Source organism: Spermophilus citellus, assembly GCF_964194105.1.
Source record: "Spermophilus citellus genome assembly, chromosome: 14".
NCBI classification, from domain to species: Eukaryota; Metazoa; Chordata; class Mammalia; order Rodentia; family Sciuridae; genus Spermophilus; species Spermophilus citellus.
Genome location: NC_138194.1, coordinates 45,726,696 through 45,747,972, shown reverse-complemented (window position 1 = coordinate 45,747,972; position 21,277 = coordinate 45,726,696). Strand labels below are relative to the sequence as shown.

The 21,277-nt window shown below is 38.5% G+C and overlaps 1 protein-coding gene across 1 annotated transcript in view; it reads left to right on the top strand.

Moving 5' to 3' along the window:
- Positions 1-932: 932 nt before the first annotated feature.
- Positions 933-21,277, top strand: part of UBE2W (ubiquitin conjugating enzyme E2 W) — a gene marked incomplete at its 5' end in the record, with an annotated part of 59,096 nt that continues 38,751 nt past the window's right edge. Inside the window, one exon of the mRNA XM_081265802.1 lies at positions 933-1,034. Within this exon, the coding sequence (XP_081121928.1) occupies positions 933-1,034 (102 nt within the window). The remainder of the gene's footprint in view (positions 1,035-21,277) is intronic.

Below are 21,277 nucleotides of genomic sequence, written 5' to 3'. Positions count from 1 at the left end.
TTTTGGTTTCCACCTTCCTTTTATAAACCAATGACATCTTCAGTCCTGGAAGAGCTTTTAAAAATGTGGCTTTTGATAAATGTGGGCAGAACTGGTGCATTCTTAGGATTCTCTATGCTCAGCTTTTCCTACCCAAATTCATCTGTAGTTTGTGGTGGGCCACCAAACTTTCCACCACCAAACTGCCCACCACGAAAAAGGCTGAAGACACCTGGATATGATAAAAGATATGTGTATATTATAACGTGAAGCTGGTATATTTTTTTTAAAAAAACCATGCCTGGAGTAAAATCTCTATTAAATTTCGAATGCCATTAACACCTATTTACGATACACATGAAGTTTCGTTGGCATAAGGGAACGGAAATCAAAAATCAAAGAAAAACTTTAAAAATCTCTTTTCAGACAAGTTTCAGCTCTACAAATCTAAAAGCCCATGCCTTTAAAATACCAGTGTCGTTCTGCTCTCAATTATCATCCCGTTTTACAAGGAAAAGTGGGTCTCTCTTCCCCAAATAAGGAATATGAGGTTTCCAAGTCCGCGTGGAACAGAAAGAAGCCCCGGAAGTTTTTTCTGGTCCCGAGGGATAAAACTATCAAAGTGGGCTTGGTGTGAAAAACACACCCGAAAATAAAAATCTGTAAACACACCTTATAGTTGGAAGAACAAAATGAAACAGAAATGAACCGCATGGATCCAGACGCATCAGGATCTCGCAGTACAGACGGAAAAACTAACTATGTTCGGGTCAAAAGTGGAAAGGCGACTCTTAACTCACTAGGGTAGCGGGTGGGCCAGGGGCGGGCTGGGATCCGGGGTACCCACAGCTCCTTTTGCCGCGCCCCTGCCCCTCCCCCGGGCGCCCTTGCACGCCAGCCAATCCCCTTGCGCCATCCCCTTCCCATCAGAGGCCCCGCCCCCCGCGCCCGGGATGTTAGGCCCCCGCGGCGTGACGCGAGCACGGCAGCTCCGCCCCCTGCGTCTCTGGCCTCGCTGGCCTTTGGGGGATGGTTCCATCATGGCGTCAATGCAGGTGAGAAGAGTTTGCTGCATCTGGGCGGGTGAGGGAGCTGCCGAAAGGGTGTGAGCGTTCGGGCGGGGGCGGCGTCTGAGACTTCGGGACCCAAGGGCGGGCTCCGGAGCCGTCAAAATGACTGGTCTTCTCCTAGCTTCTGGGAGTCGTGGAGGGGTGAGAGGCGGCGAGAGGAAGGGCGCGGGGGGGGGGGGCGGTGTTTCGGTCGGTCGAAGCGGACACCAGCCGGCCGGGAAGTTGGGGGATAAAGAAGGCTTAGGAGGAAGAAAGGGCGAAGTTTGGTGTTGGCTCCGCGATGGTGGTCTTGGAATCGCCGCCCTGCACTTCTAGAGTGCCGCTGCTGGCCTCTCTGTCAGCTCCAGGGATGCCTTTTCTTCCGCCGTGCCCGGCCCGGCGGAAACAGCTGCGCCCGCCGTTGTAGCCCCGGCAGGGGCGGCCCTCCGAGGGGCTGAGTTGAGTGTGGGGGAGCTTGAAAAGGCGTTCCCAGAGAAGGCGCTTGGCGGCCTCTGCCCGGCCTCCCAAACCTGTCCTCCCAAACTGCTCGGCCCCTTCTTTCTCTTCCCTTTGACTCTTAATCATTTGCCCGGTGGGTACCTTCTTCTGTTAGCCTCCGCACTCGTGAGCAATCCTGCAGCAGCCCTCCCCCCCCCCTCGCCTTCCGAATAAACTCCTAGGCCACGTACATCATTTGCCACCTAAGGTGCGAGCGCTGGAGGTTGGTCACTAGCCCCCTTAAACCTCTAGAGATAACTCGCCCTCTGATTTTTTTTCCCCCCACAATGCTCCACCCTTGCGGTCGCGGTAAGGGAGTAGCTCTTTGCCCTTCTTCCCCACACCTTTAAATGGAACCTTAATTTGGTGGAAGACGTTTGTTATCTACCTGACTGGTCTTCTGGCTTTCCAACTTAATTTGTCCCCCGGCGTCCCCCCCCCCCCCCGCCCCAGTCCAGGGAGTTTGTTTTTTCAGGCAAAGATGGCAACCACAGTTGTAGTTTTTCCTGCATTATCTATTCTGCATTTAATTCACAAATAAGATTAGCGGTATTTGAAACACGTGAGAAGAGAAGGTACAACTCTCCTTATTAGTGTCAGCTGAATGCCGTTTAGAGTTTTAATACCATCCTCTTAAGAAAGAGAATACATTTTTACTAAAAGGATTTTCTTGCTTTTGTTTTTAGAAGAATAAGCAAGTGTCTGTCCTCTCCATTTTTCCCCTATGCTAAAAGTGTTTTTCTTTCTTCATTTTCTTCCTCTTTTATTCAATACATATAATTTTTGCTTCATATTTACTTCTGTGCTTTTATGTTGTCTGTCCTATTTCTATGTATTCTTTATGATATTCTCTTTACCTTTGCTTCTCTTTGGCCTTTCCTGAAGAACAATAAAATTGCGCAAAACATTACTAGTTGAAGAGATGTCACGAAGTGGTGCAGAGAAAAACAAGAACAATTTCAGGAAACATTATATTTCACACTAACCTCCCCTGAGATGTTAGAGAAGTTTCGTCATTTGAGGCCTAAAAAGGAACTGTGGAACACCAGTTGAACAGTAGTAGATGGCTGTATTACCGCTTTAAGATTTTTATCTGTATTGAGATTAAAACATTATTTGTTATGACCTGCTGAACATTATTTGTATTAAGATAAAAACATTATTTAAGACTGAAAATTAAGATCTAAATATATACTTGTGAGATACCTAGGGATGATTGAACCCATAACCTGGCAAATGCACTACTGCTTGAACTTTGTTTGTCTCAAGCTCTTTTTAATTTATTTTGAGGCAGGATCTAAATTAGCCAGGGTGGACTCACCTGGAATTTGTAATCCTCCTCCCTCAACCTCGAGAGTATTGGGATTATAAGCAATTGCTGCTACACCTGCTTTGTGATTATATTTGATATGAGAACAGGGTTACCTGGTTAGATTTATATTTCAAGTATTTGGAAGGCAGATTTGTTTTTAAGAGAGATGCCGATAGTCTTAACTTTTACATGGTGACTTAAGCAGTGAAAAAAATATTCGACATTGCAATAGTGCATTTTCCTGTGCTACTAACAAAGCTGCAAGGGCTTCTTTTTATTTTTTATTTTGTGACACAGTCTTACTAAATTGCTTGGAGCCTTGGCAAGTTGCTGAGTCTGGCCTGGAATTTTCAATCCTGCATCAGCCTCCCAAATTGCTAGGATTACAGGTGTGCACCACCATGCCCTGCTGGAGGAATTGTATTTTTAAAACTTGCCATATTGGGACTGGAGTTGTGGCTCAGTGGTAGAGTGCTTGCCTAGCATGTGTGAGGCCCTGGATTCCATCCTTAGCACCACATATAAATAAATAAAAGATCCATTGACAACTAAAAAATAGTTTTTAAAAACATGCCATATTATACAAATATAATGTGGGATTTGATTACTTGATAAATGAAATTAATCTTTAGGATCAATGCAATAAAATCAAGTAAGAATAAACAATTTTTTACTGAAGAGTATGTATTTTAGAATTGAAATTGTAGCTACTTTAAGGTAGTCTGTCAGTGCTTCTCAATCTTTCAGGTTATGCCACATTTAGGAAATTTTTTTTTTTAGTAGTACACTAAGGTGGATGAGGTTATTGAAGCCTAGAAGCACCTGGCTAGGCAACTCTGTGACCAGTGGTGGGTGATCGATATTCTAGTACACTTACAAGGTTAGGGAAGCTCTGTTATATGACTAAAAATCTTCAATTTGCAGTTCAGAGTAATGATTTCCCCACTTATTTGGGCTCCTAGAGGCATTCTTTCCTGATTTTTTTTTCCTTATATTTCTTCCTGGAACGGTCACATTGCCAAAGAACCATTCTTTTTTCTTTTTCTTTTAAAATATGTGCTTTTTAGTTGTAGTTGGATACAATACCTTTATTTTATTTATTTATTTTTATGTGATGCTGAGAATCTAACCCAGGGCCTTGGACATTTTAAGCAAAGGGTCCTCCACCACTGAGCCAAAACCCCAGCCCAAGAAATCATTCTTATTTATTTATACTAGGGCTTGAATCTTGGGTATTTTACCATTGAGCTACATCCCCAGTCCTTTATTTATTTTGAGGCAGAGTCTCACTAAATTGAAGAGGATAACCTTGCCCTTGTGATCTTCCTACCCCAGCCTTTGAGTCACTAGGTTTATAGGCATGTGCCACTGCACCTGGCAAAAAAGCATTCCTTTTTTTTTTTTTTTTTGAAGTTGGAGGTTGAACCCAGGGATCCTTTGCCACTGAGCTATATCTCCAGTTTTTTTTATTTATTTATTTTTTATTTTCATTTTTATTTTTTGGTATTGGGGTTTGAACTCAGGGGAGACTTTACTACCCAGCTACATCTTCAGTGCTTTATATTTTTTATTTTGAGACAGGTTCTTGATAAATTGCCTAGGGCCTTGCTAAATTGCTGAGGCTGGTCTTGAACTTACAGTCCTCTTGCCTCAGCCTGCCAAATTGCTGGAATTATAGGTGTGTATTACCATGTCTAAGAAACCATTCTTTGTTTTTTTTGATGTGGGGCGGGGTGTGCCAGGGATTTAACCCAGAGTCACATTTCCAGCCCTTTTTAAAAATTTATTTATTTATTGAGACAGGGTCTTGCTAATTTACTGAGGCTGGCTTTGAACTTGCAATCCTCCTGCCTCAGCCTCCTGAGTCACTGGGTTTAAAGGCATGTGGGATTAAAGGCACCGCACCTGGCTAAAGAAATAATTTTTAATTCTTGGTGATACTTAAAATTGGCAAGAGTAAAAGGAATCTACATTTAATTTTTGTTAATTCTAGAAATCTAAAAATATTAAATGAAAAGTACTTTGTAACACATCTTTAGTTGTACAACTTTACAGTTTCTGATTATTTGGTACAAATTTTCCATCCCCAACTGTAAAAGCAATTATTTTAAATAGTTTTTTCAGTGCTGGTAATTGAACTCAGGGCCTCATGTATGCTAGGCAAGCCTTTTTTATTTTATTTTGGGACAATGACCTTGAATTTGTGATCTTCCTGCCTTAACCTCCTGAGTCTTATGGGATTACAGGTGTATGTCACCAGGCCTAGCTGTATTTTCCAATTTTAGAGTTGGTATATTTTTCTAATTCGATGCTATTCATTTTAGATATAGACTCTTTTTTTTTTTAAGAGAGAGAAGTTTTTTTAATATTTATTTTTTAGTATTGGCGGACACAACATCTTTGTTTGTATGTGGTGCTAAGGAACGAACCCGGGCCGCACGCATGCCAGGCGAGCGCGCTACCGCTTGAGCCACATCCCCAGCCCGAGACTCTTCTTATGTTACGTCTTAAGATCTTGGAAAGTCATTGAATAAGAATTAATGCTAACTCTAAAAAAGTAGTGATATATTTGAGAGAAATAATTAAAATTGAATTACTTGTGAGTTTTCTGCATTTTCTTCCTATTACCTAGCTAGGTCTTATTAGATTGTTGGAAGGGGATTGAGATTAAGTAACAGGAGATAGAGTATAAATGTGTGTTTATTGTCAGAAGGTTTAGAAATAATGATTTGGAGTTATTCACAGCTCTGTGTTTTTTGTTTTGTTTTGTTTTGTTTTTTAAGAGAGAGAATTTTAATATTTATTTTTTAGTTATTGGCAGACACAACATCTTTGTTTGTATGTGGTGCTGAGGATCGAACCCGGGCTGCAGGCATGCCAGGCGAGCGCGCTACCGCTTGAGCCACATCCCCAGCTCTCTGTGTTGTTCTTTACGCAAGTAATTGGATGTAGTGAATCAAAAGTTAGAAAATTGACTTGTCATTTTGGATGCTGAGTATCATTAAGCATTGAGAACTTGAATCTTAATATCTGAGGTTTGTTGGATTCTTTAGTCATAAGGCCCCCCCTGAGAGCTGTTGGAGTAGGAGCCAAGGGAAAAGGGAAAAAGCATAGGAAGAATTGAGGATGTTCTTTGAATGCTAAATGTAAGTAGATAGTAGACCATATGTAAACAAAATAGTAGTAATCATCTTCTTACCTCAAAGCAGTTGATGTTGTACTCTTGCTTTTACTCAATTATCACTTTATGAGATCTTTTATTTTGGTATGAAAAGTGTTTAAATTTTTATTTAACTTTTCAAATATCTTCTCCCCTGGCTATAGATTTCATGAAAGCAAAAAAAAAAAAAAGTTTCCCTCTGTCCCTTAAGTGTACATATAGTAAACAGTTGTCCATCACTTGACACTTAAAAGGAATACTTCTAACTCACAAATTCTGTATTTTAAATTCTATTTCAGGGGAATTTATTAAGCAGTTCTATTAAAGTTGAATACCTGTAAAGAAGTAACTTATAATTTACATTTATATATATTCCAAAAAGTTGCTTTTTTTCTTGATTTATGTGTTTGCCAAACTTTGATTTTTTTTCAAATATTTTTATATTCATTTTTCCCCTCTGAATTCTTATTGCTGCATTGTAAAAGGGAATATCAGATAACTTTATTTCGTTCTATAGAGACATACACTATGATTTCTGTCCAGTAAGTAATTACTTATTTAAGTAAGTGGCTTATTTGAAATTACATAGTAACTGAGTAGTGAGGCTGGATTTAGATATCAAACTCTGAATTCGACTGATGCTATGAAGTTGTAGATAATGAACATTTTAATAAGTTTGGCATTATAGAGAAATCATTAGGATAATTAAACTTTTAATTAAAAATTAAGTCCTTACTAAAAGTCTGTTTAATAGCATCTATAGCTAGGAAAGGAGGACTGGGTTTGTGGCTCAATGGTAGAACACTCGCCTAGCACACTTGAGGCTCAATCTCCAGCAGTATAAAACAAAACAAAATAAAATCTGGAGGAAATGAGAGGAAATATTTCATAGGGTTTTTAATATACAAGGTTAGTCTGTGAATAAAATTTTTATTAATTTGTAGTGCTGAGTATTGAACCCAGAGCCTGCTCATGGTAGACCAACACTCATATCACTGAGCTACACCACTAGCCCTATGAATCAAATTTTAAAAAGAGATTCTTTATGTGTATACTTGTTCAGTGAATAAAATTATAATGGTACCTATTTTCAATTTAAAGAAAATCTTTATTATTAAGGAGAGATTTAAAAGTGGGATGATCCAGTATCTTTCTGAAAATACATTTTGCTTAGTATTTACCTAAATTGAGCAGTTATCAGATGAATTTTATTGCATCTTCATATCAGCTGTCTTCCTCATTATGAATATTATCTGCAGAATACTTGCTCATGTTTGTCAGGTGTTTTAAAATTTATTCTAAAAGGTGCTAGGGATAAAGCTCAGTGGCAGAGTGCTTGTCTATCTGTGTAAGGCCTTAGGTTCCATCCTTAGTACTGGAGCAGGGAGCAAAACCCCTCATTTGATAGTCTTTTATCTGTGAGGCTTCTATGTGGTTTGGGGGGTTTCTTTGATGGTTTTGGGAACAAACCTAGTGCCTCACATATGCTAGGCCACTGCTCTACCACTGTGAATGTAATGTTATATCACCAACAAGTAGTACATGTCTTTGAGTTGTTTATAATTCTGAGAATAGACTCTAATTTGATTTAGTTGCCATTGTAAAAAAAAAAAAAACTTTATTAGAAATAAAGCAGGATCTGGAATCAAAAGATCTGGAGTCTTGTCCTGTTTCATTACTTACTGTACAAAAATCAGCTAGGGGGTGGTGCCGTATGTCTATAATCCCATCAGCTTGGGAGGCTGAGGCAGGAGGATGGGGGAGTTCAAAGCCAGCCTCAGAACTAAGGCACTAAGCCACTCAGTAAGACCCTGTCTCTAAATGAAATACAAAATAGGGCTGGGGATTTGGCTCAGTGGTAAAAACTCCCCTGAGTTCAATCCCCAGTACCAAAAAAAAAAAAAAATCAATGTGTGGTTTAGACAAAAGTAGATTAGCAGAAGAGTAAACATATATGAAATTTATTTTTTAATTTATTTTTCCTGAACCTGTTTTTTGTAGTATTCTCCATGTTGGTACATGGCAACTTCATTCTTCATTTGCTCAACTAGAAATCTTGGATTCATCCTATGTCATAGTCAGACCTTCAGCAAATCACGGCAGTTCTATCTTCAAAATATAACCAGCGGACATGGTGTCACACACCTATAATCCCAGCTACTGGGGAGAATGAGATGGGAGGATTATAAATTTGAGACCAGTCTCAGTGATTTAGCAGGGCCCTAAGCAACATAGCAAGCCCTTGTCTCAAAATAAAAATGACTGGGGATGTGGCTCACTGTTTAAGCACATCTGGGTTTAATCCCGGAAATCCCCCCACCCACGCCCACAAAAAAAAAATTTTTTTATTTTGATTTTTTTTATAAATCAACTTTTTGTTCCCTCTTGAATTATTCTCTGATATAGATAATCATCATCCCTTGCCTGAATTATACCATCAGCTTTATAAATGGTTTTTCTGCTTGTGCCCTTTGTCTTCTTTCATCCTATTAAGTCCAAACAAAAGTCAAATATCCTTTCACTCACAATTCTACTGTGGCTTCCCTTTTTTAAGTATAATCCAGAATTCCTGCTATAGCTAACGGGCCTTAACCTCACTCAGGTACTCTTATCTTTATAGCCTATTAATGACCTTAGTATTCCTGCCCCAGGGCCCTTGCCCAGGTTGTTTCCTCTGCTTTGAATGCTCTTCTCACATACCTGGAAGACTCCTTTTTACATTCTGATCCTTTTTGGAGTGTTATTTCAGTGAGGTCTTTCCTACCACTGAATACAAAAATAGCACTCCCGTCCAACACTAATAATTCCCTTCATTGCAAAATTCTTCATATCTATGATTTATTATTTATTAGTTTGTTTACTATTTCTCTGGATATAACTGAGTGCCTGGGGATTAGTAGGTTCTCAGTAAATGTTGAATGGATAATTATTTTTATTTGGTGCTGGGGATTGAATGCAAGGATGCTTTACTACTGAGCTTCATCCCCAGCCCTTTTTATTGTATTTTTTAATTTCAAGACAGGGTCTTGTTAAGTTGCTGAGGGTCTTGATAAATTGCTGAAACTGGCCTCCACTTTGTGATCTCCTGCCTCAGCCTCCTGACTCACTGGGATTATAGGCATTTACCATACCTGGCTCTATAATTGGGTTTGGACCTTTAGTTTTGCCTTTTAATAGTTTGTAAACCCCCTCCCTAAAATAAGGGTGATGAAACAATCATATGAGGTAAAACTGCAGATTATTTCATTTCATGAGTTTTTGGAGTTGATTCTGAGTTGTGCTGTAGGTTTCCTAGTTTTAACTCCTCCCCTTTTTTCTTAGTTCCTATGTTGGTAATAAATGGGAAAAAAGACAGATTTCTTTTTTAATTATGTGACATCTGAAGTCTCTTGTGTTTCCAGATCACAGGAAGGAGGATATAGACGTAGGATTTCCAAACAAAATTTGAGAATTAGCCAAATAAAATGTGAGCATTTTATATAAACTCTAAAAGGCAGGGTTTTTTTTTTTTTCCAGTTGAAATATATTTCACATATCATGAAACTTACTCTTTCAAAGTAAGTTCCTAATTCAGGGGTTTCTAATATATTCAGTCATTAACACTGTTGTTGGAACATTTTCATCGTCCTGGAAAAAAACAAAAACCTTATCTGTTAGCTGTCACTCTCAATTTTCCTTTTCCTCCAGCCTCAGGAAACCACTAATCTATTTTCTCTCTCCATGGATTTACCTATTCTGGGTACTTCATGAAAGAAATCACACTACAAGTGACCTTCTGTGGCCTCTTTTACTTGTTTTTGAGGTTCATCCATATTTTTGCTCTGATCTGTACCTCTTCCCTTTTGGGGACCAAATAATAGTCTATTTTATGGTTGTATCACTGTTTATTCATTTATCAATTGATATTTGGATTATTTTCTGTCGACATTTATCATTGTTTGACAATTTGGATTGTTTTCACTTTTTGAACATTCATGTACATATTTTTGTGTGCATATATGTTTTAATTTATTATAGATGTATACCCTCTAGTGGAGTTGCTGGATCATATGGTAGACTTCTTCTAACTTTCTAAGTCTATAGAGAAAAAACAACTACTGTTTTCTCCTACTTTATATGTACAACACTCACTGAAACTGGAGTTTAAGGCAAAACTAGATTCTCTGCTTTTGCTGGCAGGTGAGGTCTGCAAAAGCTGTAGGTCTCTGCAGCTGAGAAAGCTTGTTCCCAGCTTGCAAAACCAGATTCTTTACCACTATCAAGTGCCATGTTGCAACTTTTTATGTTGGTCTGTGCCCTCCAGTGTTGCAGCAGACCCCAGTAGCTCATCGACAATTTCTTCTTTCTGGGTTCTTGTCCTTAAAATTCGAAGAATGAAATCCACAGACACAGAAGAGTAAGTGTAAAAGAGAAGGATTTATTTAAATGGGAAGAGTCGGATCTTTAGGGCTGAGAGGGAACCTGACAGGGGGACTGCTTGAGTCTACTAGTCTTGGGGTTTGTATAGCTCTTTGGCCATTGGTGCAAATTTATGCAAAGTCAGGTCTTGACAAAATACTAACATTATTGGTCCAAATTTTTGCTAATCAGGTACTAACACTGTTGGTAAATCCTAGAGTCTGAACTGTCCTGCAATGTCCATTCAGGTATGCCCCACTTCTGTTTTTTTGCTGCTTCTCAGGCCCACACCAGTGTGATGGGCTCTGCCAAATGTGGCCCGTGCTTGCCAATCACCCTTCAGCCTTCCCAGTCTGCTGCTGCTTCTTGGGGAAGATTAGAGGGATGTCTGTGGCTTGCATCCAGGGAGACATATTGACCAGGACAAGGCATTAATACTACTGATACCATATATTCAGTTATTCCACACCAAAGTAGTTCTCTGACACCAGCTAGGTGTCCTATAATTCAATCCAGTAAAAACACTAACCCGAGTTAGCATAGATCCCACAAATCCTAGTCCTACATGACTACTCCACTTTTTAGACACCAATTACAAGTATAGGCCCAGGTTAACCACAGTTCCAACATGGCTCCAAATGGGAAGTTCTAGACTACTCCCCCACCCCGTCCTCCACCATTTTGGGTTCCATAATTTTTTTTTTTTTTTTTTTTTTGGCAGTGCTGGACAAGTGCTCTACCTCTGAGCTATGTCTCCAGCACCCAGGGTTGATAATTTCCTAGATGGTCTTCCAGAACCCTAGAAGACCATCTACTTAATAATAAATGAATAGCCAGATGAAACTATACATACAGCAAAATTCCTAAGGGTTTTCAGCACAGCAACTACCATCTATGAATTTGGCGTCCATGCATGCTTTCTGCCTGAAGATTTGTTGGTCAGTCCAGAAGCTCTACAAATCCTGTTCTTTTAAATTTTTGAGGCTTTACTTTTTAAAAAGCATGATTGGTTAGATCATCAACTATTGGTGAGCAACTTATTTTTTGCCTCTCCCTAGAGGTTGGGAGGGTGGGGCTGAAAATTCCAGCCCTTTAATCACAGAATTGGTTCCTTTAGCAAACAGCCTCCATTCTGAGGCTATCCAGAAGCTTCTAGCTACCCATCACCTCATTAATATATAAAAAAGAGGCTTTAGAGATTCCAAGAGTTTTAGGAGCTGTGAGCCAGGAATTTGAAAGAAGACTTATATAGCTGCCCTTTGTTATCTGTGGGGAGACTGGTTCCAGGAATCCACCCCCCACTCCCTGCAAAAAAAATACCAAAATCCATGGATGCTCAAGTTCCTTATATAAAAGTCATAAGTACATGCATATCCTCCCATCTCCATCACCTTTAGATTACTTATAATACCAAATATACCAAATACAATGTAATATTAGGTGATAGTCATTATACTGCATCATTTAGGGAATAATAACCAAAGTCTGTATATGTTTAGTATAGATGTAATTTCTCCCCTTCCCCTCCAAATTTTTTTTTCTTTTTTCTTTTTTTTTTTGGTACCAGGAATTGAACTCGGGCACTCAACCACTGAGCCACATCCCTAGCCCTATTTTGTAATTAAATTAAATTTAAAAGGTAAAATACTACCCCTAAATTATGACTTAATTGAGCTGGCATGCTTCCTGGATACTGGAGTTTTTCTTAGCTCCTTAGGTAATTCTAACATACAGCATAAGTGTAGGACATGTCTCCACTGCAGAGTAACAATTCAGGCAAATTATGTAAATTGGATAAATTGTATTGCATCCTCTTGGATCTGATTTAGAGTTCAGGAGACCTTAGGCATTTTTTTTTTTTTAAAGAGAGAGAGAAATTCAACATTTATTTTTTAGTTATCGGCGGACACAACATCTTTGCTTGTATGTGGTGCTGAGGATCGAACCCGGGCCGCACGCATGCCAGGCGAGTGCGCTACCGCTTGAGCCACATCCCCAGCCCCCAGACCTTAGGCATTTTTAAAAATAGAGCTTTATAGTTCATTTTGACAAAATCTTACATGTGTGGAATTAGATTTACTCAATTTCAGTCACTAGTGAACCTTTTTCTCTCTCCTTTTTCCTCCTCTATTATTTCTCTACTGTTTTTTTTACTCATTTATGTATTTTTGGTGCTTTGTAGATATTGGGTTATTTGGTTTTTTGGCTTTTTTTTTTTTTTTGAGTTCTTCATATATTCTGGATATTAATCCCCTGCTAGAGGAACAGTTGACAAAGATTTTTCTCCCATTCTGTAGCTCTGTCTTCATGAGAAACTTTTTAATTTGATGCCATTCCATTTATTCTTGGTTTTATTTCTTAAGTTTTAGGGGTCTTAAGGAAGTCATTTCCTGAACCAACATATTGGAATGTTGAGCCTGTTTTTTTCTAGTAGTTATAAAGTTTCTGTTCTAATGCCTAAGTCTTGATCCACTTTGATTTGACTTTTGTGCAGGTTGAGAGATTTCTTGTACATGTGATATCCAATTTTCCCAGCACCATTTGTTTAAAAGGCTAAAGGCTATCTTTTCTCCATATACATAGGGCTGGAATTTTCAGCCCCACCCTCCCAACTTCTATCAAGAGGCAAAAAGTGGAGCTGATCACCAATGTCGATGATGCTCTAACCAGTCACGCTTCTTAAAAAGTAAAGCCTCAAAATTGTATTTTGTGTGTATATATATATTTTTTGGTGTTGAACTTTTTAAATTATTATTCTAATCGGTTATATGAGATAGTGGAAAGCACTTTGAGAATTTTTCATTTCTGGTTGTGCATGAAGTAGAGTCACACCATTCGAGCAATCATACCTTACCTAGGGTAATGATGTTCGTCTCATTCCACCATCTTTCCTACCCTTTTGCCCCCTCCCCTCTTCTTCTATGCTCCATTCAAAGCTCCTCCACTTATCCTATGCACCCACCCCCAATATGGATTAGCATCCACTTGTCTATGAGAAAACATTCAGCCCCTGTTTTTTTGAGATTGGCTTATTTCACTTAGTATGATATTCTCCATCTCCACCCATTTACCTGCAAATGCCATAATTTTATTCTCTTAATGCTGAGTAATATTCCATTGTATATATGTACTAGAGTTTCTTTATCCATTCATCTATTGAAGGGCATCTAGGTTGCTTCCACAGTTTAGCAATTGCGAATTGTGCTGCTATAAACATTGAAGTGGCTGCATTACTGTAGTGTGCTGTTTTTAAGTCTTTAGGTATAGTCCAAGAAGTGGGATAGCTAGGTCAAATGGTGGATCCATTCCACATTTTTTAAGGAATCGCCACACTGCTTTCCAGATTGGTTGCACCAATTTGCAGTCCCACCAGCAATGAATTAGTGTTCCTTTTCCCACACATCTCGCCAACACTTACTGTATCTTGTATTCTCTGATAACTGCCATTGACTGGAATGAGACGAAATCTTAGTTTTGAGTTGCATTTCTCTAATTACTAGAGATGTTGAACATATTTTTACATATTTGTGGATCGTTTGTATTTCTTCTGAGAATTGTCTGTTCAGCTCTTTAGCCCATTTAATGATTGGATTGTTTGTTTTTTTGTTGTTAAGTTCTTGGAGTTCTTTCTTTATATTTCTTGGAGATTCCTGCTCTATCTGATGTGAGTATGGCAAAAATTTGCTCCCAAAATGTGGGCTCTATCTTCATCTCATTGTTTCTTTCACTGAGAAGAAGCTTTTTAGTTTGAATCCATCCCATTTATAGATTCTTGATTTTATTTCTTGTGCTTTAGGAGTCTTGTTAAGGAAGTTGGGGCCTAATTGGACATAATGAAGATTTGGGCCTACTTTTTTTTCTATTAGGCATAGGGTCTCTGGTCTAATTCCTAGGTCCTTGATCCACTTTGAGTTAAGTTTTGTGCATGGTGAGAGATAGGAGTTTAGTTTCATTTTGCTGCCTGTGGCTTTCCAGTTTTCCCAGCACCATTTGTTGAAGAGGCTGTCTTCTCCAATGCATGTTTTTGGTGCCTTTGGGCTGTCTTCTCCAATGCATGTTTTTGGTGCCTTTGTTTAGTATGAGATGATTATATGTGTGCATTTGTCTCTGTCTTCTATTCCATTGGTTTTCTTGTCTATTTTTATGCCAATATCATGCTGTTTTTGTTACTATAACTATGTAGTATGTTTTGAGATCAGATATTGTGATGGACCATAGGCATTTTAAAGTTTAATTCTCTGAAGGACCTTCAAGAAACAAATTTAAGGCTGTGGAAATGTTCATATATATGCTTGGCTTTCTACATAATTATAGTCCTATAAAAGACCATCTATTTCCGGGGCTGGGGTTGTGGCTCAGTGGTAGAGTGCTTGCCTAGCATGTGTGAGGCACTGGGTTTGAGTCTCAGCACCCCATATAAATAAATAAAATGGTCCTTCAACATCTAAAAAAATTTTTTTAAAGACCATCTATTTCCCAAGCCTATATTTCAGAGCACCATTTGACTGTCTTATCTACTTGACTGAAATTTCTTGTTTGACTATGTTGTAGAAAGAAACAATATCTGCCATGTGACTTTTTTAATGGAGCAGCATTAGTGTATACCAGGTACATTAAGGTGTGACTGTTGGTGATCAGTGTGTTAGGAAATGAGTGATTCTTCTCAGCCAAGAAATTGTACCTGTGCAAACTTAGAAATTATTTTATAGAATCAATCTTTGGAGTTGAATATGAATAAAAACTTTATTTTGAAAATAATCTTAGAAGCTCTGTATTAAAAAATGAATAGTCCTTTCCAGTAATTGAAATGTTAGTCTCCCTCCACCACCACCACCACCCCCGCCTTTTTTTAAAGTATTTTGACCTTTCATTAGGGCTATTTGATTTTAATTTTTTATTCTAATTTGTTACATATGATAGCAGAATGCATTACAATTCATATTATACATATAGAGCATACTTATATCACTGTACACAAAGTAGAGTTGTACCATTTGTGTCTTCATACATGTAATTAAGGTAATGATGGCCATCTCATTCCACCATCTTTCCTATCCTCATGCTCACTCCCTTCCTCTCCCTCATGCCCCCTTCCCTTCCCCTTAGGAATCCCTAATCCTTCCATCTCCCATTCTAAGACAAACACTGAACTTATTATTTGCTCATTAAAGCCTCTGAGAGTCAGTTTTTTTTATTGTTTTAGTCAGCTTTTCATCACTGTGGTCAAAATACCAGACAAAAACAACTTGGGAAAGGAAAGAGGTTTTTTTTTGGGGGGGGGCAGGGTGGGGTAGTATGAGGGATTGAACTCAGGGGCACTCAACCACTGAGCCACACCCCCAGCTATTTTATTTAGAAACAGGGTCTTGGGGCTGGGGATGTGGCTCAAGCGGTGGCGCGCTCGCCTAGCATGCGTGCGGCCCGGGTTCCATCCTCAGCACCACATACAAACAATGATGTTGTGTCCGTCAAAAACTAAAAAATAAATATTAAAATTCTCTCTTCCCTCCCTCCCTCCCCTTCCCTCCCTCCCCCCCCCTCTCTCTCTTTTTAAAAAGAAAAGAAACAGGGTCTCACTGAGTTGCTTAGCACCTCAACCTCCCGCGTCACTGGGATTATAGGCACTCAGATAAGGGGAAGTTTTTTTGGCTTATGGTTCCAGAAGTTTCTTTCACAGTAGACTTGAGTTCATTGGTCTGGGCCTAGTGAGGCAGAGCATCATGATGGAAGGGCCTGGTGGAGGAGTACTGCTCCATTCGTGGCAACCAGGAAGCAGAGAAGGGGAAGGGGCCACAAGGAAAATGAATCTTTCCAATCTGGCATGCTCCTAGTGACTCACCTCCTCTATGCTAGGCAAGTGCTTTATCACTGGGCTAGCTACACCCCCAAACTTACTACAAGAATTAAGTATTTTTACCATAGTCTTTGCATGTAATGGTGGCCCAGGCCTGTATTTCTAATTTCTAGGGAAGCCAAGGCAGGAGGTTCAAAAATTAAAGACTAGCCTGGGAAATTTAGTGAGACTCTCTCTCAAAGTAGAAAATAAAAGATTTGGGGTGGGTGGGAGGGATTTAAAAAAAAAAGAAAAAACAACTGTGCTGAAGGTATTGCTGAGTAGTAGAGCTTACTTGCCTAGCATTGGTGAGGCTGTGGGTTTAATCCTGGGGGGGGGGGGATCTTCACACATTAAATGTGGTCTCCCCCCACCTTTACTTACTAAGTTCATGATTAACTGGAATTTGAATGTGTCCACCTTCTGTTGTCAGGCAAAAAGTACTGAATGCAGGCAGATGTGGTAGCACACACCTATAATCCTAGCAAGTAGAAAGATTTAACAGAGGAAGTTTGCAAGTTTTAGCCCATCCTGGACCCTGTTTAGTGAGACTCTGTTTCAAAATAGAAAAATTAAAAAGGGTTTAGAAGAAAGACTGGAGAATAGAGTCAAGGAGAAAGGGGAAGTACTGATAAGACTTAAGTGGAGCAAATTATATTCCTTGCTTGTATAATTATCTCAAAATGTTATACCCCAATGTTATATAATTATAATGCACTAATAAATAATTTTTTAAAGGACTTGGGTTGTAGTTCAGTGGTAAAGTGCTCTTGGGTTCAGTGTCCAATAGGAAAAAAAAAGAAAAAGAAAGTACCCATACAGCAAATCCCTAAAATTACAGGATGGCAAATCTCAGCAGACTGAGGAAAAAATAAATCACCTATATCCCTTGAGTATATTTGCCCAAATTGTCTTTTTATTAAGCAGATATTTGGGTTTAACAAAGTAACTAACCTGAAATCAGTAAGGTTTACTGGTTCATTTAAAGCTTTTAAACCACAGGAAACTTATGGTTTACCTGCAGTTCACAAAAGGCTCCAGTAATTAATCCCTCTCAAAGTATTTGTAATTCATTTTTTCCCAGCTTTGTTTTAAAACTACTTGACAGAATAGAAATGCTCTCAAAGAAATTATACTATCAATTTTACATATAATGAGTTCATTATAAAACTAGATTTTCAGTTCACTGGAAAATATTGACCTTGGAACAATAAAAATGGCAATAAGAATGCAGAACATTAAAAATGTATAGAAATGGGCTGGGACTGTTGCTCAGTGGTAAAGTGCTTGCCTCGAGTGTGTGAGGTACTTGTTGATCCTCAGCATCACATAAAAATAAATAAAGATATTTTGTGTCCATTCTACAGCTAAAAAAAATATTTAAATAAAATTTTAAAAAATGTATAGAATAACCTGGGCACAGTGTTGCATGTCTGTAATCTAGCAGTTCAGGATGCTGAGGCAAGAGGATTGCAAGTTCAAAACCAGCCTCAGCAACTTAGTGAGATCCTGTCTCCAAAAACAAAACAAAACAACAAAACAGGCTGGATATGCAGTTGAACGCCCCTGGGTTCAATCCTTGGTACCAAAAATAAAATAAAATAAAAAAACATAAAATAATTCTCTAATAGTAATATTCGATTAATTACAAATCCCTAGATATGTGTTCCTTTGGGGCTATTCTCTATCAAAAGGAGTAATCTCTTCTAGGTTTCTTTTTAAGCCCAGAACTTAAAAAATAAAATCATTGGAAACGGCCTTTGGGCATAGAGTTGAGTTTAAATATTTACTTTAGAAATAGCCATGGTCTAATTAGCTATGTCCCTTTTGTTTCCAGTTTTTTATATTTAAACCTATGTGTTTGCTGCCTCCCCCAATTTTATGTCTTTCTTTAGAATAAATTTTCAAGAACAGTATTACTAGATCATGGAATCAGTATTTTTCTAGCTCTTGAAATACTTGATGGCAGTGAATTTAAATTCACAGAGGGAAAAAAATGGTAGAAAACAGTTTTGCTTTAGGGGTCCCTGCAAGGAAGACGAACTAGCAAGTAAAACATAAGTATAGAAGAAATAAGAAGAGAACCAAGTTTTGATATAACAGTCAAAGGGGAAAAGGTCATTGCATGAAAGATAAGTGATAAGAAGTACAATGAAACCCCAGTAGATTTGACAAGCAAGTGGCATTGAGCCCTGAGAAGCTTGTAGGGATTGATGTTTAAATGAATGTAATGGAGCAGGAGGTAGAAGTGCAGAGGATGTTGGCTGAGTTCAAGGAATTGGACCATGAAAAGAAGTGGAGGGAGATAGAAGACAAATTTGGACTTTGTTTTAAAGGAGGAGAGACCCAGTTGGCGACCATTGGGAGGGGTTATGAAATGGGAAAGAGTGAAGTCATTAGAAACCAAATTGATTATTATGAGAACAGGATTCTAGGTGAGTTGATAAGACATGAGTTTCATAAGAGAAGGATAAGAAGATTTTTGAGAAGGGGAAAAAGTATTTTGTATCTGGGACTTAAGAACCAGATGCTGTAGTGATGGAGAATATGCATTGTTTTTATTTTGTTTTGACTTATTGGCTGAAAATGGAAAAATAAGCCGATAGTTTGCATAGAACTGTTGCTTAAAAGGGAAGTTTTCATTAATAAAGTCTGGAGAGCATCCATGAGTTTGTTTTTTTTTTTTAAATATTTCCCTTGCCAGGTGTTGTAGTGCACACGAGTAATTCCAGTGACTCTGAAAACTAAAAAAACTAAGGCAGGAGGACCACAAGTTTGAGCAACTTAGCAACTTAATGAGACCCTGTCTCAAAATTTAAAATAAATTAAAAGTGTTGGGGGTATAGCTCATTTGTAAAACACCCCTGGGTCCAATCCCCAGTACAGAAAAAAATGAAAAAGCAAAAATAAAAATTAACAATTCCCTTAAAGCAGATAAAGTTAATACAAGGTTAGATAATATTTTTATTTGCTTTTTTATGAAGTTGGTTGGAATACACTCTTCTAGGATAATCATTCTTTTTTTGTCATCTGTAATTTTTTTTCTTTTTTCTTTTTTTTTTTTTTGGTAGATGGACACAATACCTTTATTTGTTTATTTATTTCTACGAAGTGCTGAGGATCATACTTAGGACCTCATATGTGTGAGGCAAGCGCTTTACCACTGAGCCACAACCTCAGCCCTCATCTCTGAATTTTAATGCCACCCTGTTTATTTAGAACTTAAAACTTTTCAAGTTATTGTTATATTTTCTAGACCATTCATTCTATGCTTCAACAACAATTTAAGGGGGGGTGCATGCCATACATAATCTGAGTGACTCGGGAACCTGAGGCAGGAGGATTGCAAGTTTAATGCCAGCTTCAGCAACTGAATGAGACCCTGCCTCAAAATAAAAAGGGCTGGGCTGGGCACAGTGGCTCACGCCTGTAATCCTAGCGGTTTGGGAGGCTGAAACAGGAAGATCACAGTTCAAAGCCAGCCTCAGTAAAAAGCAAGGTGCTAAGCAAAGTGAGACCCTGTCTCTAAATTAAATAGAAAATAGGGTTGGGGATGTGGCTCAGTGGTCAAGTGTCCCTCAGTTCATCCCTGGTACCAAAAAAATAAATGAATAAATAAAAAGGGCTGGGGATGTAGCAGCTCAGAGATAAAGCATCTCTGGGTTTAGTCCCTAGTGCCAAATAAATGAGTGAATAAATAAATATCAATGTGAGGTTGATGTTTAATTATGAAAATATTAAGATATAGATTATTATCATCTAAAGTTACATATATACTTTTTGAAACCAGAAATTGAGTTTTCCAATTAAATATATTCTATTGGGCTGTTATAACAAAATACCTTAGACTAGGTAGTTCATAAAAAATGGAAATTTATTCCTGACTGTTATGGAGGCTGGAAAGTACAAGTTCAAGACATGGCAGATTTGGTGTTGGTGAAGGCCTGTTCCACATAGGCAGCACCTTCTAGCTGTGTCCTTACTGGGGGAAAGGGACAAAGAAGTTTCTGCAGGCCACTTTCATAGGCACTAATCCCACTCATATAGACTGCACCCTCGTGACCTAGTGACCTCCCAAAGGTCCCACCTCTTTTTATACCAACACATCGGAGATTTCAACTTGGATTTTGGAGGGACACAAACATTCAGACCACAGTATACCCCTCTAGCACCTAATTTATACTTTTTTAGGTTTTCATTTTGCCTACATTTTGAACAAATAATACCCTAGTATACTCACATCTAATTCTTGTCTCTTGTGATAGATTTGCAGTTCAATTTGTAGGTCAAACCAATATTTTTCTTTCTGAGGACAGTACTGTCTATCATTTTATTTTGCATACTTATTATTTAAGGCTTGTTGTGTAACACGCCCTGTCTGTACGCATCTACATTTTCTACTCCGTAGCATATTTTGTGATTTTTTTTGACATTTTATTTGCTTGAGTAAATTATTTATTGATGTTTACCAGAATCTCTGTAGGTGGCTGTATTAATCATCTTTCTGTCACTGTGACAGAATATCTGAGAAAGAGTAAAAGAGATTTATTTTGGTTCACAGTTTCAGAGGTTTAAGTCCATGGTCACTTAATTGGTTCTATTGTTTCTGGGCCTGTGTTGAGGCAGAACACCATGGCCAGGAGGATGTGGTAGAGCAAAGCTGTTCACTTTGTGGCAGCTTGGGGACCAAGCCTTCAACATAGGAGCCTTTGGGAAGCATTCTAAATCCAGATTTTAACAGTAGCCTAGCAAAATATAGAAAGTAAAAAAAAAAAAAAAAATTAGCCAGTGTGTGCAATGGTGCATGCCTATAATCCCAGTGGCTCAGGAGGATCCGAGTTCAAAGCCAGCCTGATGAGGCGCTAAGCAACTCAGTGAGATGCTATCTCAAAATACAAAATAGGACTGAGGATGTGGCTTGGTGGTTGAGTATCCCTCAGTTCAATCCTCAGTACAAACAAACAAAAAATGTATCTTTAGAAGAAAAAATATTTAAATATTCTTCCAAAAAAAAGTTTAGCATAAATTAAACGTCAACTCTATCAGAT